The following is a 12,027-nucleotide window of genomic DNA, read 5'->3' as shown; positions in this document are numbered from 1 at the left end:
GTGGTATAGAAATGTAAGCAAATTTGAAGTATTTTTCAGGTTTTTTAATTATTTGGCTATAAATAGCTCTTTAATTCTTTTAGCAGATTTGTGAAAGTGAATATATATGTAAATATATGATGTGTACTAAATACCTCTAAGTATTTCTAGAGTCAACAGTAGAAGAAAAAAAATTTTTAAATCTATGCTGCATGCTTTAAAAAAGAAAGAGGAACAATCACACATACTATCCTTTTGTAAGATTTAGAAAGCTATATTACAAGAAGAAACTATTATACTGTTCTAGGTATTGATAATGGCTGTGTGAATAAAAGTATATGTAATACATACAATTTATAATGGAATCCAACAGGAACAGATTATACCATTCTCTCGGCCCGGTGACAAGAGTGGCACGAAATGGCTATCGAAGTCACATGAAGGCCAGCAGGTACAATTCCCCTGCATTCAGGGGTCACAGAACTCCCTTATGGTGTTGGTGATTGGCTTACATGGGTGTGGTCTGACATTATTTCTCTTCTTTCTCAACTAATTGATTTAAAAACTAAACAAATTACCCAGAAAAACTTTCTTTCCGAGATCTAATGTGAAGATAAATTTCAACTATTCTTTCTGATCCACAGAGCTAATTGCCAAAACTTGCATCTTAATGTTACATATTTTAAAATGCTTCCAAGTTGGTAGCCTTTAAACTGCACAGGTCTTTCTAATGCTGATAGTTTTTGAATGAACAATATAAAAATCTGCTTATTTATTCATAAGTTGTAATCAGAGCATTTACTTTGCTAATAAATTTACATTTGATTTGTCTTTTTAAAAAGTTTTTCAGATAAACTACAGGTGCTGAATGTAGACAAGTCTGTTTCATAAAATAATCATTTGTATATTTAAATTCATATTTGTTCAGTTGTTCATCTAGTTAAACCAGGTCTCTTTTGGACTGTTATTAGCTGTGGAGGCAGATAAGGGTGGTGTATTGATTGGGAACATGGGGTTTAGTGGTGATGGGTAATCAATTCATAATACAACAAAATACCAAACTTAAGAAGCAAACTTTACGTCAGTTTGATGGTGTCTAATCTCCCTGCATATACCTCCCTGAATATAAATAGCTCTAGCGTGAAATTTCTACTGGTTTATAGGTTAAGTCACTTTGAAGACACCTAAATAATCCCAAAGGAATAAACTGGCAAACTTTAGTTTTCATTGCTCTTATATGAATTCTGCAGCTCATGTCAAGTCACCAGTGATATTTTTATCAGCATGTATGTTTAATTGGCTCATGTAGAAATCATTAATTATTGTATTAAACATTGGACCTTAAATCAATTAGGGAAAGATATTAAAGTGTTGGTTATTTTGTGTTTTTTTTTTTTTAAAGATACATGAAAAGGAAATCTTGGGGTTTGAGTTTTTTCCTTTCGTGGAAAGCAAATTACCATTGACACCATTTAAATGTTATTAAAATGTATTGCAGAAAGCTAGTTTTTAAAATATATTATTATTGACTTTATTACTTCTTTCTGCTATTTTAGAATTAAATTAAGCATGAGTTTTCTTTTTTTCTTTTTGAGCTTCTCTTTTTATTTTCAGTTTTATTATACTTAAATGCTTTTAACAAATAGAATCCTCATTTTTCCTACCAGGACTTAAAGTTTCTATGGGGAAAATAAGGTTACAAGAGTGATGCAGTGTGGCATGTTAAGAAGAAAATAAATCTTAAATTTTTAATTTAATATTTACTAAAGTGAATTACTGCATTCTTTCTAAATTATACTTGTTCAAATATGTAATAAAGTGTGTTTTTTAACCATCTGCTGACTTTAATAACTTTCTAATCAACTTTTTGTGACAGCTTATAAATTTCAAGATTAATAAATCTTTAAAATTGTCAGTGTCGCCTCAGCTCTGAATAAAGTAACAAAGTTTTAAAATTAAAATTAAGAATAATTACATTTTTTTAAGTACCTAATTAATGAGTATTATAGACAAAAGCTCTTATGTGTTCTTTTCTTCATCATTATAGTTCTGCAGAATCAGAAGATTTGGCAGTACATTTATATCCAGGAGCTGTTACTATTCAAGGCGTTCTCAGGAGAAAAACTTTGTTAAAAGAAGGCAAAAAGCCTACAGTAAGATTTCATCATATGATATTTTAATACACCTCTAAAAATATACAAATGTATATAAGACTCTGTAAAGTGCTAGAACAATTAAAATAAAGCCTGATTATAGTAGACTTGAAATAATATTAAATAAGGTCCTCCCCGCTTATCCTTGGGTCATCCATTTCAAGACCCTCAGGGGATTACTGAAACCTCAGATAGTACCAAACCACATTACCATCATTTGGAACATGTTTCTGTTCATATCTTCCATCCGCAAATATAATACCTTTTCTGTCTTAACTAAGCACTTAACCCCACACAGTAGCCATAACTTTTGCAGTTTGAGATGCAATAGCAAAACTAGCATGAATTTCTTTTTCCTTCTTTGTAATTTCACACATAGAAAATTTCTTACCATGGATTTCAGCAACCTTAGCGTCTAATTTTTCTTTCCTTAAGCCAAGAACTTTTCTTTTCACTTAAGGAAGCAGTAGGGAGTGGGCCACAAGGGTAACACATATAGTGTGGAGATGCTGGACAAAGAAAGGGATGATTGTGTCCACAGAAGGACAGATTAGAACTGTATTACTCAGAACAACATGTGATTTTAAAATCTATGAATTGTTTACTTCTCATATTTTCCAAAAATTTGTTTACACTATCGTTGCCTGTGGGTAACTGAAACCACAGATAAGAGGGAAACTATTGTACACGTTTGCTTTACCATGTTTTCTTAACATAAAGTGTTATTATATGTGCCATATAGATTTCTGTTAAATCATGTGTTAAAGGTGCTTAAATCCTGTACTTTTTTTTACCCCCGTTATAGTTCTTATACAAAATTATTTCTTAGAGAACCCTGAAAGTATATCATGAAGAAGTATTTTAGTATTAAGTTTAGGTAAAGTAGAAAATAAAGAGTAACAACCCCAAAAACTGGAATTTGATTGTGCTTTATCATTTTATTTAAATGCCTGTAATACAGTTTTGTTTTCTACATAAAATAGAACACAAATATAAAATGCTTTCCAAACCATAAGTATATTGGGGGGAAAAAAGGGAAGATTGGTGGAACTGAGCTCTTTATATGTATCAAAGAAGTTTATTCTTCCTGAACACCAGCATAGTAGTTTGACTACTAAGGAACAATTTTTTTCCCTTTCTCAAATTTGAAATATAAAACCTTTGATATATATTCACACTTAAAGCTTTTGAAGAAATGGGGGCTTCATATAAGTAATCTTACTTTGCTGCTTATATCACAGTAAGCCAAAGGCACATACAAATCAGGAATCTCTTAGACAGGCTAATGAACACAGAATTGCATGTCAGTTGAAGCATTACCATACCTTTTGTGTGCTGAATGCTAGAAATAGAGCAGTGAACAAGGTGAGGCAAAGTGTCCTCTTCCTGGATTACATTCCAGTGAGGAGAAATAGAGAATAAGGCTTTAAAATAAGGTCATAGGATACAGAATGATGGAACAAGGAGGGATGCCACCGTGGCAAAACATTTGAGCTGAGATCTGAATGAGGTAGGTAAGTTAGCTGTGTGACTATCTAGAGTTCAGGAGACAAGAAGGCTTGTATAGTTTACGCATTTCAATTTCCCCATTGAAATTGGAGAAGGTGGAGGAGATCAGGCAAGAGGCAAAAGCTGGAGTTGTTTGATGATAAATTAAACGTGATGTATAAGAGAAAGCATGAAAACAAAGATAACTTCTAGGTTTGGGGACTGAGGTGGGTGGATGTTGGGGACATTTATTGAAATAGGGGGCAGGTCAGTCTTGGCCAAGTTCAGTTTGATATGCTTATTAAACATTCAAGTGGAGATGTCATTGTGGCTCTTGAAACAGTGTGGATCATGAGGTTAGCAGAGAGGTGGCAGGGAGAGAGATTTGGGAGTCATTAGCATACAGATAGATAGTATTTGAAATATGGATCTGGATGATAGATTAAGAAGAAAGTATAGCTAGAGAAGAAAACAGGGTTGGAGATGGGGCTCTGTAGCGTTGAAGGTCTCCCACAAAGAAGAGTATAAAGGAAAATTAAGGAACTGTTATCCCAGAAGCCTAGCAGTTACAATACTTCAGAAACGAAAGAGTGGCCAGCTGGGTCAGATGCTGCTAAGAGGCTGGCTATGATGAGGACGGAGTCTTTGCTAAAATTAACAATCATCAGTGACCTTGATGACCCAAAAGCCAAATGAAGTGAGTTGAGTAGAAAATGGGCAAAACAGAAGTAGAGGCAAGATTTAGAGACTCCCTTGCAAGAAGTTACACTGTGAAAAGGAGCAGAGAAATTGGTTGGTGTCTGGGATGTAAGGAGATGGGTCAAAGGAGGGATTTTAAAGGGATTTTAAGGTTCATTTGTATAAGGATGGTAGAGGGAGAGAGATTGAGAAGCAGTGGAGTTAATTGCAAAAGCAAACTTCTTAGAGATAGTTGGAATCTAGGGCATAAAAAGAGTTGAGTTTGTCTTTAGATAGAATCGGGGTTAACTATTTTGTTGTAGCTGGAAGAAAGACTGAGTATGTGCATCTGCAAACAGGTAGGTAGGTAGGTGGAAGTGACAGGAGTATTTGATATTAAGATTTCAGAAGTGATACAGCTCAACTCTGAGGTTAGTCCTTTGGTTGAAGTGAAGTGGACTTGATCATTGGCACTTAGAATGTAAAGAAACTAAGAAACTAGGAGCATTTTAATAGTATATTCATGTGTTTGTCCTATCCAGGTAGCATCTTGGACAAAATATTGGGCAGCTTTGTGTGGGACACAGCTTTTTTACTATGCTGCCAAATCTCTAAAGGCTACAGAACGAAAACATGTAAGTATTTGTTCTCTACATTTTTAGCATGGTTTCACAGACTGTTCATGGTTATAAAGAAAGCAGTCCTAATGGGATACAAAGGTTTTTTGGGTTTGCTCTTGTTTTTTCCTATCTTCTAGTCCAAAAGTTTTTACATTTATTTCTTTTTTGAATACCATTTTTCCATTGCAGATGTCAAAACTGCACATTAAGCTTATCTATCTTGTCACCAAAGCTTTCTCAGATCTGGGTTTCCTGTTCAATATTGTTCAAAACTATTGCCTTGGAGTTTCCTTTCCTAACCAGCAAAATGTGGAAATGTGGGGCCAACATCTAAAGTTCTTTCCACTTCAGTCTCTGGTTTAGTGATTCTTCCCAACAATGAAGAGGAATGATCAGTTACAACAGTTACTTCAGTCACTTTCTTGTGCTTCATATTACTTAAAAGAAGCCTTTTTTTCACGCTGTAGAATTTTCCTATAAATCTCTTTTGCATGCTGTTTGTTTTTACATAGAATCTTTGAAAGGAAGAATGATTTTCTATGTTGCATTAATAAAATTTGAGAGGAATTTTACTTCTAAGTCACATATTTTTGGGGAGAAAAATTAAGTGGTTTATCCTACTGAGGAAAGGTAAGCCAGTGAAGAAAAATTTAAGTCCTTTTTCTACTTAAAACTTAACCAAATGATACTGTGTAATTCAGAGTAATTCAGAGAAACTCTTCTTTATTCTCACCGTTTTAGCCCTTTAGTCAAACCAGAGGTATAGAAAAGAACATTTTTGGTTTAAATGAATGTGGGAAGTACCATAAGATAGCATTGCCTTTCTTTATCAACCATACCCACCACCTGCCACTCTCCTGACCATCATGACTCATTGTCTTGCTTTTCTTCAGAGTGTTAGCATATATGTTTCCCTAGTTAATTCATGGTTTCATTTTTTAACTGTACCTCAGTGGGATCATATGTATTCTTAAGTACTAGTTTTTTGCTCACTATTATTATATAATTGTTTAGATAGCTCTTGCATTGAGATAAAGGACTTGAGTGAATGATCATGGAGATTTCTACTGTGAATATTTTTTGTATTCTGGTCAAATTGACAATAATGCCTATATACCCTACAACATTTACACAGATTAGTTTTGCTGAAACAATTTGTAGAGTTAGTACTGCTGTTCTCAAAGGGAGAAAAAAGTTGGATTCATTTAGTTCAGTTAAATCCTTTATCTTCAGATGTAGAAAGTAACTTTTCACATAGCCATACTGAGATCTTGCTGGCTAGATTTCACTTAGCTGACTATTATAGAAAAGTCATTATTCAAAATAAAGTGGTTTTTTGGGTTTTTGTTTTTTCTTAGTTTCAATTAGAAAAAGTCCAAATTAAAGAAATTATAACTGAATTTGTCATCTAATGGATATGTTAAATATTGTTTTATGCTTTGCATTGTTGCTTATGCATAAAAAGTTACTATTATGTTATAGTTTGGGTTTTTAATTATATGAGGTTTCTGATAGGTAATGTATGCAAAATGTTTGGAAATTAAAGCATAGTGGGTTGAGAGAAAATCTTATTGAGTACCAAGGAAATTGACTGCATTTCTCATCTTTTCTAATTAAATTAAAATATAATTAAAGAATAAATTTGAAGAACAGGATAGAGTGTATAGAGACACGTCTAGATCTATAGTATTAATTTTGAGATAGAAAAGATATGGCACAGAACTAAATGGAAGAAAAAAATTTTAATTATTTTCAAATACAGTTAAAATACAAATAGATTGGAGGAAAATATCTGCTATATGTAAGCAACAGATAAAGGATTAAAATCACTGTTTAAACATAGCACCACCTATATTGTATTTTTGCCAAAATAATTTAACCTGAATCTTACGAGGAAATAATCAAATCCAAATTGTGGGACATTCTGTGAGATAGCTGGCCTAGATTCTTAAAAAGACCAAAACTTGGCAGGTGGAGTAAGGGCAGGGGGACAGGAGGACTGTTCTAGATTAAAGGAGACTTGACAACTAAGTGCAGTGTATGTTTTAGTTGAATCCTGGAGTTATATTGGGGAAAAAATTTAAAAAGCTATACAGGTTATTATTGGAACAATGTAAGAAAATGTAATATGGACTTTATATGGTTGTCCAGTTTCTTAGAAATGATAATTACGTTGTGATTGTATAGGAATATATTCTTGTTATTAAAAGACACATTGAAATCTTTAGGGTTCAATGTTATGATATCTGCAATTTGCATTTGAATGTTCAGAGAGATCAAACAAATACAAAAATGTAGATTAAGGATATATGGCTAATCGTGGCATTCTCAACTTCTATACAGTTTGAATTTTTTCAAAATAAAAAGCTGGAGGAGAAAAAAAATCATAGATTAAAATATACCTGTTCATGTATGTATATAAACCCAGAAGTGGGACATATGGAAGTCCGTATACCTTATTTTAGTATTCTATAAAGTATATATTTTTTTTGCCTATGAAGAACGGAGTTTGTGTGGGTAGGGTGTATTTAAAAATGCAAATTAAGGGAGACACTGTCTTGCCATTAGACAAAAATTTAAACGATTGATGATACAGCATTGGTCATGATATGGGGAAACAGACTGTCATCCATGGCTGGTAGAAATCTAAATTGGTATTGTTTTTATGGTGGCCAGTCCTAGTCAGTATTTAGCTTGATAATAAGCAGAAATTCCTCATCTGAGAATCTGTCCTACAGAAATGTTTGAACAAGTGCACAAAGATTATCTGTAGAAGAACATTTCTATAATATTTATGACAACAGAAATCTGGAAATATCCAAAATACTTATCAATAAGGAAATGGTTACTGATAGGTGAAAAACACAAGTCAGAGAGTAAATATATCCCCCATTAATAGGTAAAAACCAGCAGCAACAATGACACAAGCCTCTGATAAAATAAATGCATAGAATAAGGTCTGGAGGTTGTCACCTCAGGTGATGATTATGTCTAGGGAATGTGATGGGATTCAGCTGGTGGTCACGGGGCATTTGCACTCTAGTTTCATCCCTGTTTCTGAAGCAGTTTATGTTGCTTGAGTTACTTTTTATTTTTTGAAAAAAGGAATTGAGGTAGAGGTTTTTAGGCTTAGGAAAAGAATATTAGAAGATCATACTATTCATGTTGAAGTACATTATGAGCTGTCAAATCAACAGTCCTGTGGTAGGGCCAATTTCATTCTTCACAGTACTAAAACTTACTGATTTCTTTAGCTTTCATATTTCAATTTCATGTTGTTATAAATGTGCCATGTTCATTCTTTTTCCCATTTCCTTTAATCATGAAGCATATCATACATACAAAAGATAGGTAGTGTACATGTACATTTTAAAGCATAATAAATAAAATGAACACCTGTATACTCTCCACCCAGTGTGAGAAACAGAACGTTACTAGAACTATCACAGCATTCCCGGAGGCATCCACTTCTTTCCTGTCAACCGTATCGACAGCCTGTCACTGTCCTGAATTTCTTGTTAATTGTCACCTTATTTTTTAGTGTTTTACCATGTACACTTCCTTATACAATGCACTGCTTCATTTTTAAACAGTACCTGAATGGCTTCACATACATGTTCTTAAGCACTAGCTTGAGCCAACCTGTTCTTTTATAACTGCCCTTTCTCAGGATTAAAAAAAAAAGGAAGTTGTAGCTAAAATAATAATAACAAAAGAATAGTTAACTACAAAAGTAATAGACATGCTAAGAATACCCCTCTTTTTTGAAAAATGCAAGTAAGAGTATTGTCATTAAGAATTGCCTGGTTGCAGTGAGCTGAGATCACACCACTGCACCACAGCCTGGGCAACAGAGTGTAACTGTCTCAAAAAAAAAAAAAAAAAAAAAAAAAACTCTCTGATTGGTTACATCATCAGATTTAAGATAACATAGCTACTAAAATGCAAATGTCCTTCCTATAAGGAGTAGTACAGTAATTCAGAAAAAAACAACAGATTAATATATCATATTCACAAACATATTATGCTCTCTGGGAATGGGGAATAGATCAGTTAGGTTTTGATGAAGAGTTGAAGCTGGGAAGGTCTGGAAAGTAGGAGATTATCTGAAGAAGGCATGCCTAGGATGAAATTTAGCAGTGAAAGGACCCAGGCTGACCAAGACCCAGCATGAAGTCACAAATCTCATCTTTCATTAGGAGAAACTGAAAATACACTCCCTAACACCGAAATTTTGCTTAGAGTAAGCCATAAATTTTCTGTTTCCACTAATTATCTTTTTTTCTCTCAGTTCAAATCAACATCCAATAAGAACGTATCTGTGGTAGGATGGATGGTGATGATGGCTGATGACCCTGAACATCCTGATCTCTTCCTGCTGACTGACTCTGAGAAAGGTGAATTGTTAGAATAACTGGGGCTTATGATACTGCATATATATATGTGTTTGTGTATATGTATGTATGTATGTGTGTATGTATATATGTCTATATATAATGTTTTATGCATACATGAAGAACTTGATGAGCCAAAACCTAGTTTCACTGGAATACTCAAGAGGGAAGGTGTTTGTGTAGTTTTATCTATTGGGAAATACTTTTGTCCCATTATGTATTTTAATAGTATTTTTGGAGCTTATTTTCTTTGCTACATGGGCATATGCTTGAAAATTAAAAAGCCCAGCTAATCCCTAGAGACCTAACTAGGAAAGGAGGGAGGGAATTTAAGAATATATAACCCCACTGTTACTTCAAATTTTTAGAGACTTGCCATATAGTCCGTACTCCTTCCTTTATCAATACCTTGAAATGGATTATTATTCTTAAGTTCTGAAAGTGGCAGTTTTCCTTTAAATATTTATTCTATCACTTTTAATTATTCAGAACCAATATTGTGCAGTCTTATCCACACAGATCTAGAGATGCCACACAATTACTGTATTTATTTAGATGTATTTTATTCTAAAGAACATTTTAAAACAAAATTACTTATTTTAATCCATAAGCAACAAAACAGTGACTTTCCGAATATATTTGGCTCAGATTACTTTCCAAGTTAATTATAATAATTTACATGCAGTATGTAGAGAGACACTTATGAGTAAAATAACTGGCTATTGACCATTGGAGTTTATAAAGTAGATATGAGAAATTGGAGGATGGGCCATGTAGAATCACATCGTACATCCTTACTCTACCTGTGACTGTAGTGGATACCACAAAGCTCATCAGAAAATATCCTCAAGTGGTTGCTTTTCTTCCATCATAACTGCTAGCAGTTGACAAGTACCAGAAAGAAGATACTTTCAATAGCTCACAACTGGAATACTGTATTATGTTACCTTTTATTGACTTGACAACTGTATTTTGACCTCTGTTCAGATGCTATTTTGTATCAACAGATATCCCACTTTTGTGATGTTTCAGTGTTTTAAGTAAACAAGTAAGCAAATATATTGGAGGCAGGAAAAAATAATAATACCAAAATGTCTTGTTTTTAGATTAAGTAGATTGATTTACAGAATAAATACACCCTACTCAACATTTTTTTCCCATACGTTGTTGGTGGTATTTGGTTACATGAATAAGTTTTTTAGTGGTGATTTGTGAGATTTTGGTGCACCCATCACCCGAGCAGCATACACTGCACTCTGTTTGTAGTCTTTTATCGTTTGTCCCCCTTCCCACTTTTCCCCCCAAGTCCCCAAAGTCCATTGTATCATTCTTATGCTTTTGCATCCTCATAACTTAGCTCCCACATATCAGTGAGAACATATGATGTTTGGTTTTCCATTCCTCAGTTACTTCACTTAGAATAATAGTCTTCAATCTCATCCAGGTCACTGGAAATGCTATTAATTCATTCCTGTTTATGGCTGCGTAGTATTCTGTCACATACATATACCACAGTTTCTTTATCCACTCGTCAATTGATGGACATTTGGGTTGGTTCCACGATTTTTCAATTGTGAATTGTGCTGCTATAAACATGCGCATGCAAGTATCTTTTTCATATAATGACTTCTTTTCCTCTGGGTGGATACTCAGTAGTGAGATTGCTAGATCAAATGGTAGTTCTACTTTTAGTTCCTTGAGGAATCTCCACACTGTATTCCATAGTGGCTGTACTAGTTTACATTCCCACCAGCAGTGTAGAAGTGTTGCATGTTTACCGCATCCGTGCCAACATCTACTGTTTTTTGATTTTTTTGATTATGGCCATTCTTGCAAGAGTAAAGTAGTATTGCATTGTAGTTTTGATTTGCGTTTCCCTGATCATTAGTGATGTTCAGCATTTTTTCATTTGTTTGTTGGCCATCTGTATATCTTCTTTTGAGATCTATTCATGTCCTTAGTCCACTTCTCGGTGGGACTGGTTTTTGTCTTACTGATTTGTTTGAGTTCATTGTAGATTCTGGATATTAGTCCTTTGTCAGATGTATAGATTGTGAAGATTTTCTCCCACTCTGTGGGTTGTCTGTTTACTCTGCTGACTGTTCCTTTTTCTATGCAAAAGCTCTTTAGTTTAAGTAGGTCCCAACTATTTATCTTTGTTTCTATTGCATTTGTTTTTGGGTTCTTGGTCATGAAATCCTTGCCTAAGCCAGCATCTAGAAGGGTTTCTCCAATGTTGTCATCTAGAATTTTTATAGTTTCAGGTCTTAGATTTAAGTCCTTAATTCATCTTGAGTTGATTTTTGTATAAGGTGAGAGATAAGGATCCAGTTTCATTCTCCTACGTGCGGCTAGCCAGTTATCCCAGCACCATTAGTTAAAAAGGGTGTCATTTCCCCACTTTATGTTTTTGTTTGCTTTGTTGAAGATTAGTTGGCTGTAAGTATTTGGGTTTACTTCTGAGTTCTCTATGTTATTCCATTGGTCTATGTGCCTAGTTTCATACCAGTACCATGCTGTTTTGGTGACTATGGACTTACAGTATAGTTTGAAATCAGGTAATGTGATGCCTCCAGATTTGTTCTTTTTGCTTCGTCTTGCTTCGACTGTGGTGGGCTCTTTTTTGGTTGTATATGAATTTTAGAATTGTTTTTTCTAATTCTGTGAAGAATGATAGTGGTATTTTGATGGCTATTGCATTGAATTTGTAGATTG

At 34.0% G+C, this 12,027-nt stretch overlaps 1 protein-coding gene across 3 annotated transcripts in view; it reads left to right on the top strand.

Annotated features, from left to right (window-relative positions):
• Positions 1–12,027, top strand: part of RALGPS2 (Ral GEF with PH domain and SH3 binding motif 2) — a 182,867-nt gene that overhangs the window by 154,228 nt on the left and 16,612 nt on the right. For 2 of the 3 annotated variants that reach the window (XM_007989356.3, XM_037985901.2), the window contains 4 exons: positions 353–430; positions 2,027–2,132; positions 4,841–4,933; positions 9,210–9,315. In XM_007989356.3, coding sequence (XP_007987547.1) covers positions 353–430; positions 2,027–2,132; positions 4,841–4,933; positions 9,210–9,315 — 383 coding nt within the window. The remainder of the gene's footprint in view (positions 1–352; positions 431–2,026; positions 2,133–4,840; positions 4,934–9,209; positions 9,316–12,027) is intronic. The other variant, XM_007989357.3, reaches the window with a different exon arrangement.

Source organism: Chlorocebus sabaeus, chromosome 25, assembly GCF_047675955.1.
Source record: "Chlorocebus sabaeus isolate Y175 chromosome 25, mChlSab1.0.hap1, whole genome shotgun sequence".
Taxonomy (NCBI): domain Eukaryota; kingdom Metazoa; phylum Chordata; class Mammalia; order Primates; family Cercopithecidae; genus Chlorocebus; species Chlorocebus sabaeus.
Note: the sequence above shows the minus strand (reverse complement) of the source record. Positions and strands in the feature narration are given on the sequence as shown.